Here is a 22,662-nt window from a genome sequence, read left to right on the forward strand (position 1 = left end):
ATAAACACTTAATTATTTAATGACAATTAAAGACATTCAATAATTCAATAAAACAATTAAAATAGTTTAAAACAGCTACATTGAAAGGGCATACTCTAAAAACACTTGTGCAAAAGGAATTTTAAAATACCATATAAGCTGGACAAATTCTGAACCTTCTCTATAGAGTAAAAAAGCAGTTTGATTATTTTGTGGCATATATATATATCAAAAAAACCAAAGCAGATAAAAACATATATCTAACTAATAACCTCAATTTAAAAATATATACAACACATTCAAACAAACGAATATATATGTATTGAATGTGTAAATATAAGTATAAATAAAATATATTGGTGATTAGCTCCTTGCTCAATTCCAACAGGCTGGTAGCCCTGAAGGAGCTGACGTCATTGCGCACATGATGATGGCAGCTCAAACAGCGTGAAAATTAAAAAAAAAAAAAGAAAAAAAATCAAAATGAAGGGTACTAGCTCATGGCGCCCCTGTGAGGAAGCCGTGGTGCACACTTTGGGAACCCCTGGTCTAGGGGAAACAGGTCTGCTCATTTCCCCTGTCCCCTCTTAAAACATCTTTCACTGCTCTGCTTCTTATCTTTGAAGATGAAAGCTCAGCAATCACCCCAAGCTCCTAGCACCATTTATAAGAATTTTCTTTTAAATTTATGTTGCACATTTAAATTTTTTGCATGTGACTCTGAATTTCCTCTCTAACAAGGCCCAATTCCTCAATTTCAAATATCACAGCATCCCCTTTCACTGTTTAGCCTCCAAAACAGTACATTGGTTTTCAAATTTATACAGCTTTTTCTCATAATGCCCTTAAATTTCTTAGCAATACAATGATATATGAGAAATAGCAGATACGAAGCATGTTTGCCTACTGTACAGTAATAACCCTGGAGAATGCAAAGTTTATTTATTTATTTAACATATGTTGACCGGGAAAGTCCGACTAGGTTCCACAGAGCCTGTTTTCAGTGGAGGCCCGGGGTGAAACGCTCCAGATGCATATCTTTGGAATGTGGGAGGAAACCGGAGTACCCGGAGGAAATCCACGTGAATTCAGGGAGAACATGCAAAGTTATACTTCAAAAGGCTGTAAATGTTGAAAGACTAAGAGTTTAGGAAAGAAGATCAAAGAAGTGTAAGAGAGAGAGAGGCTTCTGGATTAACTGAAGTTTTAAATCTATGTAAGGTCCCTTGAGACTTATTTATGTTACTCGATACAGACTAGAAGTTTATGTACAGTTCAAGTCCTTTGTCAAATGTAATCTCCAAACACCTTCTGTGTCAACAATTTCAATTGGTTAAGTGCTTAAAAGTATAATACCGACACAAAACAAAACTTTTAGTTATGTACTTACCATAACTTCGGATGTATGGGATCCATCTCGCCTACATTCATGACAGATGGGCTCGGAGCCGATCCATCGGCTCCAACTCGGCAACTAATACACTAGCACGAAGTCTCTCATTGGCTGGGCTACTCCCTATCCCAGGATGCACTACACCTGCTTCCCCAGATCTTGTTTGTTCGCTTTCATACATACATGCAAACACAGAAAAACTAGTAGTCACTATAACCAACTAAAGTTCTTCAAGAAAGAACGCCAAGAAAGGAGGGACTACAGCTCCTCTAAATCCAAATGGAAGGGGGAAGGAGGGTGGGTACTTATGAATGTAGGCGAGATGGATCCCATACATCCGAAGTTATGGTAAGTACATAACTAAAAGATGTAATGGGATCCTATCTCGCCTACATTCATGACAGATGGGACAGCGTCCCTAGCACCTACATCCCGGGTGGCTCATTGGAAAACACTCCTGAGAACTGTGGAACCAAAGGAAGCTCTGCCTCGAGAAACCACATCCAATTTGTAATGAGAAATGAAAGTGTGCGGAGAAGTCCAGGTTGCTGCGGCACAAATATCATCTATTGATAACTTGGAGTGAAAAGCTACGGAAGTAGCCATTGCCCTGGTAGAATGAGCCTTGACTGGAAAGGGGGTCTTTGTTAGCTTGTGAATAAATAAAAATGATACAATCTTTAATCCATTTAGATATGGAGGTTTTTGTTACTGGTTGACCCAATTTGTTCGCTGCAAAGGAAACGAACAATTGATTAGATTTCCGCGTTTGAGCGGTTCTATTCAAATAAAAACGCAGTTGTCTATGTACGTCCAATTGATGCAAAGTATATTCTGCGTTATTAGAGAATTCTGGGAAAAAGACAGGGAGTTCTATAGTTTGTTGCATACAGAAAGAGGAGGCCACTTTTGGTATAAATGCAGGGTTTAATTTCAATGAAACTCTATGCTTGTGAAAAATCAAATAGGGAGGATCAGAACAAAGAGCTTGAAGTTCTGAAACTCGCCTGGCAGACGTTATGGCTACTAAAAAGGCCGTTTTCCAAGACAGAAACTTTAGATCACAAGTAGCAGCTGGTTCGAAAGGACGGGCAGTTAGGGCAGCAAGAACCATATTCAAATCCCACGGAGGGACAGGATGAGATAAAGGAGGCCTCAGGAGCCAAGCCCCTTTAAGGAAAGCCTTACAAAGTTTGTGAGACATCAATGAAGGTTCAAATGAAGCATGAAAATTAGAAATGGCCGCTAGCTGAACTTTAATGGTAGAAACTGAAGATCCCGACTGAAAAAGGGAGGCCAGAAAATTCAGAACCTCCGATACTGGTGCAGTGAGAGGATCTATACCCTGTTCTTGAGCCCAGAAAGCAAACCTTTTCCATTTACTGGAATAAAGTTTGATGGTGGAAGGTTTATGAGAAGAAGACAGTATGTGGATCACGTCCGGGGAAAGAGCATTGTCTCGGACTAAGGATGGAAGTGGAGTAACCAAGCTGCCAACTTCAGGGACCTGAGAGACGGATGAAGCCGTCCTGACTGATGAGTCAACAGGTCTGGCACCGGATCCAGAAACCATGGACCTTCTATCGCATGCCTCTGTAGGAAAGGAAACCAAACTTGACGAGGCCAGTGCGGGGCAATCAAAATCATCACGCTCTCCATGTAAATGGCCTTCTGTATCACCCTCGGTAAGAGGGGAAACGGAGGGAAGGCGTAGAGAAGACCGGGGGGCCAAATGTGAGTCAGAGCGTCCCTGGGAGTCTGTCCCTGAGAAGGGAACAGTGTGAAGAACTCTCTGCATTTCGCATTGTGAGGGCTGGCAAACAGGTCGCAGCAAGGATGACCCCATCTGTCGAAGATTTTCGCAGCTATACCCTGGTTGAGAGACCATTCGTGGGGTAAGAGAATGGTCCTGCTTAATCTGTCCGCAATCACATTGGACTTCCCCGGTATGTGCATTGCCATTAGAAAGCGGTTGGTAGCTACCGCCCAGTGCCAAAGTCTCATGGCTTCTCTGCATAGTGGGTAAGATCTGGTTCCACCTTGCTTGTTTATGTACCATACCACCGACATGTTGTCGGATAGGATAGCAATCGGGCCCTGTGGGAGAGCGTGATGGAGAGCTTGGAGTACCAATAGTACCGCTCTCATCTCCAGGACATTGATATGCAAATGCGTTTCCTGGATCAGCCATGTGCCTTGGACCGACCTGTCCAGGTAATGACCCCCCCCACCCTACCTGGGAGGCGTCCGTAGTCACAGTGGCAACGGGACGTTGTGGTATAAAGGGTCGCCCCTGGTCGTGATTTGATTGGAGAAGCCACCAATGCAGATCTCGACGGCAACTTTCCGTGATTATGATTAAGTGGTTCAAGGGAAGTTCCTGATAAGACCATTGAACCGACAGTAGCCATTGTAAAATTCGCATATGAAGCCTGGCTAAGGGAACCAAAAGTATGGTCGACGCCATCGAGCCCAACAGTTGTAGGATCCGATGGGCCGGGGCTCTTTGTAGGGGGAGACAGGATTTGACTTGTTCTTGTAACACCTGAATTCTTGCTGCCGGTAAAAAGGCGCATTCTTTTGTGTCTAAGTCTGCGCCTATGAAAGTAATACGCTGAGATGGCTGTAGTACAGATTTTTGCAAATTGAACGTGATCCCCAAGAAACGGCCCAAGGTGAACGTGGCTCTGAGCGCTTGGAGTCGTAGATGCTCGGAGGTGGCAGTAAGGAGCCAGTCGTCTAGATAAGGAAACACCTGGAATCCCTGACTTCTCAGGTGAGCAGTTACCACTGCCAGACACTTGGTGAACACCCTGGGGGCTGTGGTGAGACCAAAGGGCAGTGCTCGGAATTGAAAATGACTGACTCGAGGCGAAGCGTAAATGTCTCCTGGACTCTTGAGCTATGGGAATGTGATAGTAAGCGTCCTGGAGATCTATGGAGCACATCCATGCATCTTTTCCAGCAAAGGAAGAATAGATTGAAGAGTGACCATTCGGAATTTGGACTTCTTTACGAAACGATTCAATGAACTGAGGTCCAAAATGGGCCTGAAGTCCCATGTCTTTTTTGGTACCAAAAATAATTTTGAGTAAGTTCCTGATCCGATCTGGTCGATGGGGACAGGCTGGATGGCTCTTTTTTCTAGCAGCTTTGAAACCTCTAATGCTGCTTGATCCCGCTGACTGGGTGGTACGTCCGGGATTTCCCTTAAAGAAAGGGGGGGTTTGTTGAAGGGTGTGATATAACCTCTGTTAATAATGCGAAGCACCCACTGACCGCTTCTTATGGATGCCCAAGCTTGTGCGTGCAAAGCGACCCCCGACTGGCTCCGGAGCTGGACAGTCGGGCAACAACTCAGGAACGCTGGTTGTATGAAGAACCACGAAAGGAATCGCGGTCTCCAGAGTTACGGGGGCCTCTGCCACCTCTGGGGCGGCGTCTTCCAAAATCCCCCCCCCCCTGCCTCTGGAGGGGGAATCACTGGGTGGAGTAGGGAAAGACTTCTGAGATTTTTTAAACCACATTTTCCCTCCTCTCCCAGCCTTGGGGTAAGGCCTAGAAGGAGCGGAAAAACGGGCCCCAACGGCAGTCAAAGTCTTGCCCTCCTGCTCGCACCTAGTTAGTGTGTCCTTCACCTTGGGTCCAAACAAAGATGACCCATCAAAGGGGGCATCGGCGAAGGAAGACTTGAAAGCCTCTGTGAACGAACACAAGCGTAACCAGGCTTGTCTCCTGAGGGCAACGCCTGTTCCCGCTGCTCTACTCGCCCCTTCGGCCGCATATGAGATGAGCCTCATGGACGAGTTAACAATAGAAAGGAGGGTAGTCATCTGTGCGCCAACAGTCGGGGCCAGCGCCTCAGGTAGATTACCGACAAGAGAGTCATTTAGCTCTTTGAGAAGATCCCTTTGGAGCCTCGTAAAATGACATAAATAGTTCAGCGACCGTAAGGTAAAGGCCGCTGAGGACAGGGTACGCTTCCCATACCTATCCATACTCCTGGAATCCTTATTAGGAGGATGAATAGACGTCGAAGCCTCTGCCACGTCCTGCTGTGTGGCAGAAGCCACCACCAAAGCATCTACAGGCACACCCTTTGTGAGAAACTCCTTCTGGGGGGGGCTGACAAAAATTTATTGGGCCTCGCAGGCACCGGTTCCACAGAATCAGGGTGTTCCCATACCCTTCGAGAAACCAAATCAAGAAGTTCATCGAAGGGCGGAGACACCCAGGAGGCGGAAGGCTGGGCCCCAAAGGCCTTGAGGAAGACTGACTCCTCAGCTGAAGGGGTTTTGGCTTGCCAGTCACCTCTCTGTCTCAGAATCTCCAAGATATCTGAGAAGGAGATATCATCCGAAGATGATTTGGGGGACCCTTCTGCGTCATCGAGGTCAGTATCCGATGTAATAGACTCATCTTGGGAGTCTACGTGTTTCCTCTTACACAATTTCTTCCGTGGGGGTTCGTCCGAAGCAGTTTCGGACGGACCACCCGGAAAAAGGGAACCCCCGATGGGGGTATCCTCAGGCCCTGGGGCCCCGCTGCCGGGGGGGCTGCAACACAACAGAGGCACCAGTCTCCAAATCTAGGGACGGTGAGGTAGAATCTTGTTGAACCGGCAAAGGCATGGCCAGTGCGCTCCTCATGGCCTCAAAGGCCGGACCTCCAGAATCCAAGGAGGTCACTGGTCTAGAGGCCACGATGGCACTGGGAATTCCAGCAGCCAATGCTCCAAGAAGAAGACTAGGCACCGAAGCACCCAATCCCAAAGTATTCCCCTCGGGCCCGGCTGAAGAGGTCGCAGTACCAAACCCTGAACCGGAGGACAGGGTAGGAAGCACAGTCGGAGTCGAGAGGCTTGTAAGGGGTCTCTGCTCCGACCGTATGGCTCCACATTGCTCCACCACCACCGGCTCCAACGGCTCCGAAGAGGTTGGAGGAGGAATCAAATGTGTTGGATGGGGGATCGGCTCCGAAGCAAACGGTGCCGGAGCCGAGACCATTTTAGTAAACACTGGAGATTGGAATAGCCTCTGTAAAACCCTCTCCAGGTCCGAATCTGACAGTCTCGAGGATTTAGAGGAGGTAGACACTCGAGAAGACTTTCCTCTCGGCTCCGAGAGAGAAGGGGACCGGCTCCGAAACGGCTCCAATTCTATCGGCGCCGACTCCACCACAGCATGGACCACCATCGGCACCGAAGGAGCCTTCTTCGGAGCCGAGGGGGAAGAGTCTGAGCTGCACACTTCCACCGGCTCCGAAGCCATTGGAACCGATGGAGGTGATTCACCTCTCGATACTCCAACTTGCGGCTCCGAAGGCAATGGAGCCGAAGTGGGAGGTATCGAGGCAGACCTTTCGACCCTCGGCCCGAAGTCAGTGGAGCCGAGGAAGAAGAGGTCAATTTTGTCTTTTAGAAGTCGGCTCCGACGGACTTGTCGGTGCCGGCGATCTTTCTTTGGAAGTAACAGGAGGATTTAAGGCTTCCTCAAAAGAAGGTTTGATAAGCCCTTTCAATATCAACTTATTCTTGCGTTCTTGAAGAACTCTAGCAGAGAAAGCATGACATACACTACAAGTCTCTTGCAGATGTTTCGGCCCCAAACAATAGACACAGACTGAATGGCTGTCTGTGATGGACATTTTATAACTGCACCGAGTGCATTTTTTAAAACCTGACTTCTGTTCCTTAGACATAGTACAGGCCCTTCAAGAAGTATGACTTTACCACAATAAGTAAGCACTATCACAGAATTGCGCCAACTGAAAAGCGCGAGACACACTGGCGCGAGAACTAGGAAAAAAGTTTACCTCACAAACAAACAGACAAAACAAGTCCAACGGCCCAAAGCCCTCTAATTTAAACGGGCTTGGCCCGAAAAACAATTAACCACAAAAGTAATTAAGGCTAAATAGCACACAAGGGTAGGGCAAAGGCCCTCTAACTTAAACGGGCCTTGCCCGACTGAAAAAAATAAAATACCAGAAGACACTCAAGCACTCAAAATTAACAAATAGTAAGGAATAATAAGAAATAGCTGTTAAAACAGCTGTTTGGTCAATATATGACAAAAAACCCCAAGGTCAAAGACCAATAAAGGTAAAAAGAACCACTTAGCTCCAGCCAAGTCGAGACCACGTCCAGCTTGTAAAGCGGCAAACGAGATCTGGGGAAGCAGGTGTAGTGCATCCTGGGATAGGGAGTAGCCCAGCCAATGAGAGACTTCGTGCTAGTGTATTAGTTGCCGAGTCGGAGCCGATGGATCGGCTCCGAGCCCATCTGTCATGAATGTAGGCGAGATAGGATCCCATTACATCTTATTTTAAGATGGGATATTATACCAGAATGCATTTTATCTGAGTTTAGGAGTAATTGTGGAAATGTAGCTAGAGATGCAAATAAGTAAAGGCTGTTTGAATGCCTGCTGAACTGAAGCTAGTTGATGATGCAATAAGAGTAGGATGGCATCACATGCATGATGGCATACAGTAAGGTACTTACAAATGTTTTTAATTTCCACTGACAAAAAACTTAGAAACACCAAAGGTCAAGGGTCACAACCTTGGAGTACAGACTGGACCACAGGAGTAGGAGATTAAATGGTCTTGCTAGAAGCTCCATTTTGCCTGACACAGTGCTTCTTAAAAAATCTGGAAATACAGAGCTGATATATTGTTTGCACTTGATCTAACTGTTCAGTGATTTTTAACAGTACTGCACTGTTTTTATTTATTTGTTTGACTGAATTATTACTTATCTGTGTCTGCATTTATATATTTGTTTGACCTCTGTCTGAATTTTGTTTTTCTTCCACTCTACCACCCAATTGCTGTTGTGTTCTTAAACATGGTTGTTTTTGCAGTTGCCCGTCCCTACTGTAAATCTGATCTGGTACACTCCTCCCAGTCCCATCTCATTAGCTCATTCTACCTAATATAGAGAGACAATTTGGTAAGGACAACCCCCCTTAGCTTTTTTAACCTTGAAGTATCTTCTGTTCCTCTTCTCTCCTTTCCACTTTACTTAAAAACTTTATTCAGCTGCTTTTACTATACTTGTGTTTCCTCCTCCTACTCTATTACTTCAACTTGCTTTTTCTGCTAATTGCTGCTTGTTCTCTAAAGTGTTCAATTGCATCTTTTCTGCTCCATTTATTACTGCTTGTTTATAGCCTGTTTAAACTGTGTTATTCTACACCTCTTAGTTTTGGTTTAAGCACTTGGGCTTTAGGCCTACTCCTTAGCTCTCCATGGGCCTTCTCCCTCAGATTCTAACAAATATGGATGGACAATTTAATATGGTTTCTCTTGCCAGCCTGGTTGTTATGGGCATCCTAAGACAGTGTAGCAACTGTGTCAAGTACACGGACAAACATCTACTATCACCTAAGAACACAATTTGTGAGAGATGCATTGCATTAGGAACCTCGAGTCTATGCTTTCTCCCTCACAAGCCAGTATATTTGGCACTGAGAAGGTTGTCAACGTAATCACTACACCTCAAACACCACCCACAACTACACAACACACACCCACATATGTGGAGGTCCTCAACAAAAACATACCCAAACAAAGAAGACCTCAGAGACAAAACACGATGTGCCTCTCACCAGGCTGGATCGGGAGAAAGTCACAGTTTGTTGCCTGTCAGGTGCCAGAATCCACCATATCACATACGCACTCAAATCTCACAATAAAAGGTACTGTTATGACTCTGTCATAGTCCATGTTGGAGTGAATGACTTGAGATGTACCTCTCTGGACTACATAAAGAGAGACATGACTGAGCTCACTGAATATGTGTCCCAGTCTATCCTTAGCCTTAAGCACCATTCTACCATCATCCAGAATGATACCTCAACACAAACAGAAAATGATTGACTTTAACAACTGGCTTAGTTTCTGGTGTCATTCCAGGGGGATCCAGTACCTGACAGCCTGGGAAGATATGACTGACAGACCACAATGCTTTGCCAGAGGTGGCCTGCACCTGTCTCACTTGGGGTTCAGGCTTCTGGCAAAGGTTCTTGCTTCCCCCATAGTGCCTTTTTAGGAAAAGTGATGAGGTTAAAACTACCAACATAAAAATGTCAACAAAATGCCTGAAGCAGTAGACCCGTAATGAGAAATGTACCCCAGGGATTGGTCTTGGGGCCTCTGCTATTTGGGATATACTTTTCTGAGGTGCAGGTCAAAACCAGTGGGCATCAGATGACTGTAAGTTGGGTGCTGTCATCAATTCCCCTAGTGATGTGGACATCCTCCAAGAGGGTCTCAGCTAGACAAATGACTGGTGCCAGAAACATGATCTCAAGCTGAGTACCAAAAAATGCATCATCATGCCCTTTGGGAAGACTGACACCCCCACAAATTATCACATTAATAACAATGTCATATGGGCACTCAGGCTGATAGCAACCTGATGTTTGGTCACCATGTTGCTTCTGTTGTACTGAAAACTTTCTACATGACCCACCTCATAAATAAGGGTATCTCATCCAGAGCAAGGGGGTCATAACATCCCTGTATTCTTCCCTTATAAGGGCTATTACTGAGTACAATGCCCCATTCGGCATGTACCTTGCAAAGCACATGCAGCAGCTGGGGAGACCAGAGAGGTTCCTCACTAGGAGAATCCAGGACCTCAAACATCTACCACACACAGACAGCCTAAAAGCCCTGTCTCTCTACTCAGTTTCATACAGACTCCTCAGAGGTGACTTCTGTCTGTCATATAAAGCGATCTCAGACCCCGCCTTGGTGGAACTGCTGCATATCTGTAAGTCAAGCTCCACTCGAGTAACCCACATGAGCAACCTCAACCTGGTGTGTGACATCAATAGGACTTATTTGTGGGGCAGATTTGTGTCCCAGAGACTCCCCCCATTTGTGGAACAGTTTCCCTCTCCACGTCAAGCAGAGTACCCCTTTTTAAGAGCAACCTAGATAACTGGATGGGAAGCAGAAAATACACCCCTGGGATTCTACCTGTGTCCTTGCTGGACAGGGGCATCATGTGCTGACTTGTCTAAACATGGGCTACACTCTTGGCTAGGCTTATAACGGCCTCAGGGCCAATAGCCTAGCAACTTCCTATGATCATATGTACATAACTGACATAATAGTTCCAAGTTGTTAGTTAACTTTTAAATCAAACACCACCACAGGATTTTATAGCTATGTTGAGAAGATGTGAAACAGGGAGGGCAAGATCGATCAAAATGCCCTACAGAGATTTAAAAATAAGACAGAGACCCGACTGGATTTGTTAAAATTCAGAAACAATACAGTTTCTGACATTTAAAAGGGCCATCAGCACTACAGCTAAGGCAAAGTCCATGATGACTCAGAGAAGAATACTGAAGAGCAGAAAGGCTAGCTATTGTGTACTGGTGCAATAGGCCTAAATCAAAAGGAAAAGACAAATATCTATCAGATGGGGGATTTATCTCTATTAATGCTGTTTCACCAACCAACATGCTAAGATGCATTTGTGATGTTTCAGTGCAAAGTACGAAGTAAATATGTTGCTGATCCCAGGAGAAAAGTGCAAGCTGATAAGAATGAATTTGACATCTAATGAGTCCTGTTTCTCTAATTCAGCTATGATAACATCCCCTTTCACTGTTTAATCTCCAAAATAGTGTATGGTCTCCAAATTCTCCATAGAAGAGCCTGCTAGACAGGGGCCCAGAGAAGTAAATATTGTGGGAAGAAATATCCAGGGAATTGTTATGGCTAGGCTTGCATAGGCCCTAGGGCCGATAGCCTAGTACCAACCTATGAACCTATACCATTCTTGCATCTTACAGCTCTATTTTTGAATACTCTGAACAGTCTTACTTACCAGTCAAAAACAGTTGTCTGGGTAAAGACTAGACACATTTGTGTACTTTTCTATCCTCTGACTTTATTCATTACATAAAGCTATGAAAGTGTATAAAAGTGGCTGATGTAACAATGAATTTGAACTTCTCTCATGGATGATTGATACCTAGCCAAATATGGTACCTCTTCCTGTTGCTAAAAAACATTACTCTGCTGAGAATTGTTTGAACATCTGATTCCCCAAAGCTGAAAAGCAGAATTACATATAGTAATATATGCTGTAAACAGCACATTTTAGAAATGTTTAAAAGGCCTTTGAGGTATGGCTGTGTCACCGTCTTGAGTTATTTTTCCTTACCCCCCCCCCTTTTTTTTTTCTAACCTGAAACAGCAGACATAGTGAGCAAAGTGTTCATGAAATAGCACAAGTGAAGTGTCATGACAAATATTTGGCTTTAGGAAACTTACACAAGATGACAGTAAAAAATCATCACCAAGAACTAAAACACATTAATGCTGTATCGCTTCCTAGCTAGGGTGGTCAGAAGTGAACCTTGTTCTCACATGCTGTGAGGGAGTTGAACAAGTTAGGACCACCAAGAACACTGATGCAGAATCGCATGTTTTCCACAGAGTTGTGATTAAGGCAGGGCAAGGGGGAAGTTGTCGGGGGGGGGTGTAATCAACAGGAACGGCTTCAGAAATTAGTGCCAATACTGCATTTGCGGTCACAGCTAAAGCAATCTGTGGTAATTTAACTGCGGATATGACAACCATATATATATATGAATGCAGAGCATCCAAAAAGAAGTTTGACAAGTCTTTCTTATGTTGTTTTAAGATAAGATGCATGTTATAGGATATAACTATTTCCATACGTTTCTGAGATGGGTGATACGTTTCTTGCAATGACCTGAAAGAGGTTACATTCACTATTTCGGTTAAAGGAGAGGGAGTTTTTATACTACTATTAACTCAGTTTTGCCACAACATCCTGTTACCCCCTTTTTTAATGCTCTGTCCACTTATGAAAAAAGAAGATACAATCAGCAAGTTGTCTGAATGCCAAACTTTATAGAGGGCAGTGAGACAGCAGATAATAAAATAATATCTCCACTTATGTGTAAGTTGAGGGCAGTTTTTAAGACCAAAATCCCCATTAAATGTACTGATCCGTGTATAAATCTTTAAGTGTTTAGAATGAGTAAGTACATTGAGCTTTACAATGTGGGAAAACAGACTTTTTAAAGTGGCAGTGCTTGCACTGCAGTAAAGTAAGGTTTACAGTCAGTAATCCATTCATTTGCTCCCCAACTACCCACTTTGTCCTACACAGCATTGATACTAGGATAAACAGGGAAATCAGGAATGGCCTGGCAGATGCTTTCCACAGAAGAAGCAGTAAAAACAATTGAAGTAGGGCAAGTCACATGGCTATGTAAGTGGGTGTGAGAGTGTGTGTGTATACACATACACACACACAATCTCAAATATGTAAACACTTTATATATATATATATATATATATATATATTTATATACACACACACACACACACATATATATATATATATATATATATATATATATATAAACATTTCTCTTTCTCTACATATAAATGTGCGTGTGTTTGTGTGTGTGTGTGTGTGTGTGTGTGTGTGTGTGTGTGTGTATATGTGGGTGTATATATACATACGTAGACATCGATAAGGATAAAATGGATTATATATTTTGTGTATATTACAACAGCACCAGTTTATTATAATGCATCCAGATGAACAGATATTTTCATAACAGTTATTTCTGCATTTAGCAGCTGCATAAAAAGTATCTTCTTAACTGCATTTTTCTTTGCTACTATAATTCAAATTAATTACTTATTTTATGTAATGAATTATAAATTTAGTGCTACATTTCTCTTTATAAACTGCTTCTGGTTAAAAAAAAAACTCACATGGCAATCCACTGTGGGGAACCAATACAGATCAAGTCTTGAGCAGGTCCTCTGTGACTCTGACTCAGGGAAGTCAGCAAGCTTTTCCAAGGTCTAATCTGGTCAGTAATGCAGGTTTTTTCACAGCTGAGATGAGTAGTTGATGGACCTATGCACTGACCTAGCAGGGCAGTACTTGTCGCATCTTCCTACAGCTTTGGACTCTGATGGCAGAGTAGCAAAATATTGTGGCCTCCAAGACCTAGCTGGATTGACAAATCAACATACAGATACCAGGTAAGGGGCTTGCTCCAAACATTTCTGTCTGTAAAGGGCATCCACCTTCAGGTGCCCTTATGTGTAGCCTGGTGCTTCTAAATTGCTAAGACAGCATCCCTGATCACTATGAAGGTGAAACGCAAAGTGACCATTTCTTCCCAAGATATACATTCAGGCATGTCTAAGGAGAAGGAATGGGACTTAAAAGCCACTCTACAAAAAACATCACGAGTCTCAGGTGGCCACCCAGGGCACAGCTGTATGGTGATGATCACACAATGCTACTGTAGGTCACCCATACAAGCAACACTGGATCCCCTAACCTTTCATAAGAACCTGAGTAGATGAGAGTACCCCCATCTACATTAGCTCCAGGAGTGAGTTTTTGTATGGTCTTGTGTAAAGCAAAGCCAAACAGTGGTCTTATGCTAAATGTCAACTGACAGAGTAGGGGTACCTACAGGCATGCCCCCAAAGACAATGCAGACTGAGAGAAGAATGCACCAGCGTGAGTGCTAGCATCAAACCACATTTCCTACAATTATGTCCCACACACCCAGCAGATATCAAGCACCTGTTTGATGTCTATGTTCAGAGAAATGAGCCTTGACACTCAAGAGCCTCAAATATCTATAACTTATGACTAAATGACTTCAAATGCCACTTCCAGTGGTCCAGATAATCAACAGAGACTGGGTAGTATTCATCTCCTGGTCTGCACCTCCCTAACAAATGAGTAGGAGTTGATCCTCCTTTTGGCCCCTTACCATCCACTGAGGTAAGGAAATGGCACAATCTCAAATCTTCATTTGCTGAGGAAGAGCTCAGTACCTCCAACACACAGGAAGGCCACTTCCTCAAAGGACTTAACTCCAGCCATTTCTTGCATGAGGAACTTTCAACTGCTATCTTCCTACTCGTAAGACAGACCTGGAATTTCTCTCAGTAGCATCTATGGTTGGCAGATCTGTTCCAATGACATTAATGGAGCAGCTGCACATCATGCTCAATTTCAAATCAGTAAAAGCGCTGACAATGGAAATTCTGGCTAGTAATTTGAATCCCATAATAACATGTAGATCTGTTTCTACGCAATGAATGATGGAAGTTTTCATTGAAGTGCATCAGAATCCAGTTTTAAAATTACTGGATTGTACAAAGGAAATGGAAGGCTCACAGTCTAGCTAAGCTTAGGTAGCTGATGTACCAGCACTGAGCAAACATGCCTACACACAGCAGATTCCAAGACAAATGCCAAATAATGACTGCCGAAGAGTATAAACTGTGACAGCTTAGCCCATTAAGAAGGGCTGCACAATAATAAGCAGGTGGCAACATAAGGAAAGGCAGAGTCACCAAATGAGTGATGACATGGCTACCACCTGGAAAGAGAACTCCACCTCTACCTCTTTGTTCTTGTATCCTAAGCAGGTAGATGCAACTCCAAGGACCTCAAACCTCTAAATCGATCTCTTCAGGGAAAATCTCATGAACAGGAGCTCTCTAATTTTCTATAAATGCCACAGGTAGTCCAGAAGAGGGATCAAGTGAGCACGAAACGTCTTGTTCAAGCTCCTTCCATGAGAAAAGTTCTAACAGAGTCACTGACGAAGCCTTCAACAAGAATAAGTGGAGCTCAGAGACACAAAGTCTGGCAATGAATAGGCCTCCATGGGATAGATAGCAAGAACAGTCCTTATGGGTCATTAGAGACTTCACTACAGAGCCCCAGTGACTGGTAATGACAGAAACTTAACCCACTTTTAACTGTTGCACCACGTACCAACAACAGTTCTGTGAACAGGACATTTTCTTTCTTTGGCATGGAAGGAAAGAAAGTCAAGAAGTCTCTACCACTGCTGTCATCAATGTTATGGGTGACAATGGGGTACAGCAGCAATGTTATTTGGCTGGATAAAGCAAGTCCTCTGATATGGAATGAGACCTACATCAGACATACGACTCTGTGAAGGACTGGTGGCATCTGTACTGATGTATGAAGGAAAAAGAGTGGAGACCTGTATTACCTGGACTTCTCATGTTTCTTCCCCTCGAGGGTTTCCTTTCACATCTTAAGTAAGATGGCCTGAGCAATCCTGTTAAACTCCACACAAAAGCTTCACGCCTTGGTGTCATGGCTTAGACTTAAGCAGGTGACAATTTCCATAGTTGTTTTAATGGCCAAATATGGTAAATATCTGATTATAACCAGGCACAGAACAAAATGTTCAATAGCTTATGGGATTTCATGGCTTGACTGAATAATTTATTTATTTTTTTTATAATATGATTTTATTGAAAATTCCCAACAGGTTTTAGACAAAAAGAACAACAGGTAAAAGGTACAACTGAATGATGAAGTAATAGTAATAACACTTGATTAACATCAAAATATATACAATACGTATATACAAGATATACAAACCATCCCTAAAGACACAGATGAAAAATGAAGAATTAATGCAAAATACTCTCAGACAGAAATGTTGAATAATACTATATAAAATAAAAAATTATGTTAAAAATGTAAATATATATTAATGAGCAAAAAAAAAAAAAAAAAAAAAAAAGCATATTTAGTATTGTAGACCATGTGTCCGGCAAAACTGTGTTATTTGGAAACAAGAGGGAAACAGACTTTAAAAGCTTTATGATCCTTGGTTATGATTGTCAGTAAGTTCTGACCAACTCATATCTTTTAAAAATAAGAGTACCATTTCTTAGATATATAACACTTTAATATGATGAGTGGGGGAAACTGAGTTTTATTAGTGTTCTCTGGTTCTAAATGTAATATGTCAAATTGCCACGTGAGGGGTTCTACAGAAGGAAATTAAGCATTATTTTTTTTGTTGAGCTATGTTCCATTTTTTATGTATGGGCAGAACCAAAAAATATGCAATGTATCAGCAATAGCAACATCGTAAGCATTACAATTGTTGGAAAAGTTTTTGTTGTATCAGGCTCCTTTAAATGGAGTAATATATGCATTATTGATTAATATAAATTGAGTATAATAATTTTTTTAAAAGGTATAAATTTAATGTTGACAGAAATTAAACAATGAGTTATGTGGCTACTGTAACTGGGTCAAACTGATGAGATCGTTTGCCAAAAAGATAGGACTGACTGAATTTTTGTTTTAAAAACCCACTGTAGTTAGATACTGATTTAGAAGCCAATAATGCTTTTATAAAATCTTTGTAAGAGATCAGTTTATCAAATAGACTGTCATTTGATAATGAGGTTGCAGTGCTAGAAAAATCAAATTAATAATGGCAGAGTAACTTTTATGAAGATGGAGTGATTTACAATGGTAATGAGGGGAAGTAGAATTCAGGGATATAATATCCAAAATGGTAGTGGTTTTTAATAATAGAAAAAGAGTTTAAATTGATCTTTGTGTTATTTAACAATACATTTAGATCGTTATGCAAAAGGTAGGCTAAGAGCAGCTATATGCTCTAAGTTTAACATTTTTAAGTGGTTGAACATGGATGATATGTTGTCATAAAACTTTCTCTATTTTTATTTTTTTCATAGTAGATGTCTTCCCCAAGAAGATTTGTTAGAATTGTAATTTATGTCTTTGAAGAGACTGGATGCTCTGATAATCAAGTAATACATATTAAAGGTTCACTAATTTAAAATCACTATGATCTTTGGAGTGGGTTCATTTAGTATAATCAATTCTTGTTGATTTTAGGAACAAAATAAATCTTGCGAGGGGAATATTTATAGTGTGGAAGATGCTAGAATGAATAAACTGTATAGGAGATGTAAGCAAGAAAAGAAGTCTTGTGAAGATAATCATTTTAACAATAGCAACTTTGGATAGAAAGAAGGAAGAGTATCACCTTTGATATTAAAAGGTGGCAATTACTTAACTTCTCCTTTCTATCCAGAATTTATTTTATTTACTTATTTTTATTTGTTTAATGGGGTACGACACTGATTAATATTGATCAATTTCAGGCGCAGCTCAGATGAAATATAAAACATTTCACAAACAAAAAATACAGAAATTAAGTAATAGCAGAATAGTTCGGACGAATTACGCAAAGAAAAAAAAACGTGTATATAAATTCTGGTGAACAAGCCCCATACAATGTACAACATATATATTAGTTTCTAAAGTGGGTCAATCCTCAGTGAATCTTGAGAGAGGAGAAGGGACTGGGAAAGGAGGTAAGTTAGGTGATATGTCCTATGTTGAAGCAGAAGCATTTGGCTTGGATGAAGAAGTGCTTTTTGAGCTGTATTCTGAATTTGGAATAAATATTAATTTCCTTAATGTCGATGGGGAGATCTTACCAAAAAGTGTATGCCCGAGAGATGAAAGCACATGCAGCGCTGTGGAGTTTGGTTCTAGGAGCAACGAGGGCTGGTGTGGCTTGTGAGTAGTGCATCAGGTTGGATAAGGAGGTTATTTCGTGAAGTCAGGCTGCAAGGGGAGTAAATGTGTGGAGTTGGAGTAGTTTGTAGAGGTGGGATCCTAAAAGTAGGTTAGATTTTTGTTTTATGGGCAATCATTTGGCTTTTTTCTAAGGTGACACAATCAACAGAAGAATTTGTTTCGCATTTCACAAAAAAAAATAAATAAATAAAAAATCACTGCATCATAGATGGCAGAATAAATCAGGAGCCCAGTCCTACTGTGCAACAAGGAATGGACAGAAAATCTGTGAGGGATTCTTTACAGCTTTTCTAACACAAGCCTTTTCAAATGCAATGGTGAGCTTCTTGGATGAAAACAGGCTGCTTTACAAACAGATGCACCAAGGGTTCACTTTACAGGCAGGAGGCGATCATGAAATGAATAACTACTCAAGACAGCCCATAAGAGATGTACTTTTGCTAAACTGTTCATTTAAATAGTTCCTGGTCATGTAAGGTCTGACTATGTAAAAAGGCTTTAAGAAATGCGTCAAACAGTAGCACAAAGAAGTCAGACAATCCCTGTATGCCTATGTTCAATTTCATTTCCAACAAAATATGCATCTCCTTGTCACATTCTAGTTGTTATGCAAGCAAAATCATTTTCTAACTTCAAAGAATCAAGTGTTTAAACAGCTTATTCTCTACCGCAAACACAACAGAAACTTAAATAAACTACAAAGGTATATGTACTACAAACTACAAATCAGTCATATTTTAATTCATCATACATACCTTACATTCTTGACTGTTTCTTGGAAACAATTTCAAAGCTTCACTGTACAAATTCTGATCCTTCACCAAGTTCAAAAGTTCTACGAAGTGCTCAGAACCTGAAGAAAAATCAGACAGTAAAGAAAACAAATGTATAACATTAACACAGTATTCAACAACCGAATGCATATTTTTAACCAGTATTTTAGGAGATATACATTTGTACAGTAACATAAATAGGTACAGTAGAAAATAACGGCAGACAACAATCCTTTATCCCAGTTAGCATACAGTTTTAAATAACTTAATGCAGAGCAATCTGCTGTAACAACTGCCAGCTCATAATATCGAAAGTTCATTTTGTACAGAAAGAAAATAAAAAACAAATGTGAACACTCTACTCTTCAGCTAATCTTCATGAGGGTAATCTGCAGTGGGAAGCAGACAACTCCTTCCTGTCTCATGGCAATTCATGTTGGATCTCAGGCACATGCACCTCACTCTAATTCTAATTCACATGGAACAAAAGGCAAGCTGGATATGCATGGAAAGAGAGACTATAAAAGGATATAAAATTATGAGACAATGAAGCTGACTGTGTAACATGCTAAACTCCCAGCTGTGATCCAGATGACCCAAGTATGAACAGCATCACGAGTACTAGAAGAACTGGGAAGGGGGGTATTGGGAGTGAACAGTTCATCCATCTTGAGGGAGGAGAAAGTGTGAGTGGTGATGTTTGTGAACCGATGTCCATTAGGCTGCTGGAGACGTACATGGCAGCAAAAATGACAGACTAGAGGATGTGGGTTTGCGGATCTTAAGCAACTTGATGGTAGCCCTCATTACTGCATGGATCAAAATGCTCACACACACGGCAGGCGTTAGGGCCTTACCAGAAATTACTTAATTGAAGGAATGCTGGAGAAGACATGGACCACTTCTATGGCTGCCTGTACAACAGCCACCTGGCTGGATCTTACTGTCATGCTTGGAATAATCCATGCTGGAAATGCTTAGTACAATGGAACAAGTGAACTCAAGACAGAAAGGGAGAGGTTTGATGGTTGCCAGGTAAAGAGGCAAAAAGTGACATATAAAATAAATAATACAATTACTGGACAACTCATAAGAAGCTGGTGAAACTGCTGCACTGCTACAAGTTAAAGATGGGAAGATAGATAAATAAATACCCATGTGTTAACACTGTGAGCACTCATACCATTATTGTATCTTAATATGACCACTCTTTATAGGAAGGATCTTTTACAATATCCATAAAAAAACTAAGAAGCCACAGGAAGCTCAACTGTTTGTATGGACAGTCAAACAGCAGTGAGTAGCAAGACTTGTTTACTTATTTTTTTAATTATCTTTTGTTGATCTGGTTAGTCCCACTAGGCAAACTGCCTCTTTTAAAGAGAGACCAAAGGTGGTATTTATACTTCTAGGATAAATTTGGCCGGGGCATTGGGGAACTTCCCCTACTTTTTTCGTATGCGGACTCTATTCATTGTTACATTTTCTGACTACTGGTCTGGGTGCAGAGGTGGCTTGGAGAAGCAAGAAGCAGAAAATCAAACACGTAGGAGAAATAATGTGATTTCCAGGTACTGGAGATGTGTGAGATTGAGAGGAGTGCAGACAATCGAGAAGGGAGAAAAGAAGGAGAGTTGATTAAAAGGCAAAAAGAAGGAGTTGAAGTAAGTATTACGAATTTGGAGAAGTTATTTCAGCAAAATTTGTTTGCAACATATGTTACACCACCTGAGTGTGTTGTTACAAACTTCCAGTCGGGGGAGGGGTGTTGTGTGATGTTTACTTGAAAGAACTAATTGAGCAGAGTGAACTGGAAAGTGAAAAGGCAGTGTCATGGGGGTGAAATAATGGAAAGAATACAAGAAGAAGAAGTTCAAGAGCTAAGGGAGGAATAAATAAAATACCACAAAAAACAAGCACTGAACCAAAATATCATAACAAACAACATAGAAGCCAATGCATCACTTTATTTCTTGGTACCTTGACCTTTCGCCTTCAAGGGATAAATCACAGGAAATAAAGTGGTGCATTGGCTTCTAAGTTGTTTGTTATGAATAAAATAAACAGTTTGGGCAAACTGTAAGAGAAGGGGAAAGAAGAGAAGAAAACAGAAGTAAGAAGAAAGCATAACGTAAGACTAAGTAGCAAAACAGAAAAAGAACTGGACAAGTATGAAGTATGGGACATCATTTCACCACTGGGTATTGAAGTCAGATAGGCAAGAGCATTTATTTTAACAAAGATAATTTTTGTGACATTTTCTTGAGGAAACACAGTATATGGAAAAATTCTTAGAACAATATGAAAAAAGAAAGAATGAAAATCCTTGAAATGTACATGTTGTGCACTCTTTTAATACAGAAGCTAAAAAAAAAAGAGTGCTCATACAATTCTGTACTGAAACTGAAAGAGACCATTTGGAAGACAACTGTGTGTAGAGATGTAAAGGACATTACAAAGATTTATGACAATAGAGGTTTACAGACTTGTGTGGTGTTGTATTGAAAATGCAAAATGGCAAAATAATACACTTGCTTGGTACAATTAATATGGACGGGAACAAGGGTTTGGTTAAATATTGGGGCCAACCAAAGACATGTTTTCTTTGTGGTAAAGATGACCATTTAATTAATAATTGTGACAAAAAGAAATGTTATTTGTGGCCAAGCTGTTCATAAAGCAAAAATAATGTGAGCAAAAATGTGTAAAATGTAAAAAAAAGTAGGACATTCATGGATGGACTGTAATGGTAAGTGGATCATACACAGGAAACAAAGGTAGCCCATGAAAACATAATTGTTTTAGTAAATAACATAGAAGAGCCCCAAGAAATGAGGAAGATATAAGGATGGAAATAAAAGAATATACAAGGAAAAAAAGGAGTGTTAGAAGAAGAATTAAGTAATTCAAGTGACGAAGGGGAAGCTAAATGGATAAGGGTTAACAGTAAAAGATATTCTATTGGAAAGAGAGTGAAAGACAGAAAGCACATATTTAAAAACATAGGCATACAAAAAAAAAATAAAAAAAGGAAAAGGATAAAAACAATAGAAACTTTTCCACAAAGCGAGAAATCTAGCCGTAAATGTGAACAGTATAAAGAATGTTCAATAAAGGTTAGGACGGTTAGAAAGGTGTAAATTGTTAGATATGGATATAATATTAACAGACATAAGAACAACAGAGGAAAAAAGAATTCAAGTAAATGGGTTATGGAAAGGCAAGATTATATGGAAGAAAAATACTCGGGTATAGCAATTTTATGTAAAGAGTGTATAGAAAATCTGGATTACATGTTAGTAGTATTAAGAAGAATATTTTAGACTTGAGGTGGCAAAACAAAATATATAAGGCAATTACACTTTATGCATACACTTTACAGAGAGAAATGATATTGAGGAAAATATTTAATTATGTTAGTGTGAAGATGCAAGTAAAAGTAGTGAGAGAATTCAATTGTGATTTAAGACTTACAAAAAAAAAGAAGGGACAGATGTAAAGGTTATTGCAGAAATGCTTAAAAATTGTAAAATTAAAATATATTAAGGAAAAACAAACATTGGACATATAAAAGGAGCAATTTGAGAACTGAAACTGATTACTTTACAGTATCAGAAGGTCTAAGGATATTGCCTCAATGAGTTAAAATTACAGTTTTTTCAGACCATGTAGCAATTTGGACAGATATTCAAGAAAAATAGTTTGCATAAAAATAGGTAGAGGTATAAAATGAGTTCCTGAATAAGATTTAAATGGAGTATGCAAAGGAAATAATACATCAATCATATAAACATGAGACGATTTTATAAAGATTGGACAAGCTGGAGAATAAGTTTAAAAGAAAATACAGAAAAGAGGTTAGTAGAATGGCAAAGGACAAACAGAATACAAGACAGGTGTAAATATGAAGAAATGGGTAAGAGTCTTTAAAAGGATAATAGACAATAAAAAAATTTCCAGAAAAAGAAAAAAGAAGCTGTATGAAATGAACCAGGGGAAAATAAAAAAAATTATCAAACAATGACATGTTTTAGAAGGAAGAAAAGAAGAAATAGCAC

The 22,662-nt window shown here is 40.7% G+C and overlaps 1 protein-coding gene across 1 annotated transcript in view; it reads right to left on the reverse strand.

Annotated features, from left to right (window-relative positions):
* The window catches only part of ELP1 (elongator acetyltransferase complex subunit 1), a 1,639,125-nt gene that overhangs the window by 440,082 nt on the left and 1,176,381 nt on the right, over window positions 1-22,662 (reverse strand). Inside the window, exon 27 of the mRNA XM_044060975.1 lies at window positions 18,587-18,684. Coding sequence (XP_043916910.1) covers window positions 18,587-18,684 — 98 coding nt within the window. The remainder of the gene's footprint in view (window positions 1-18,586; window positions 18,685-22,662) is intronic.

The sequence above is a fragment of the Protopterus annectens genome, chromosome 2.part0 (assembly GCF_019279795.1).
Source record: "Protopterus annectens isolate FY-2018-M chromosome 2.part0, PAN1.0, whole genome shotgun sequence".
In the NCBI taxonomy this organism is placed as follows: domain Eukaryota; kingdom Metazoa; phylum Chordata; order Ceratodontiformes; family Protopteridae; genus Protopterus; species Protopterus annectens.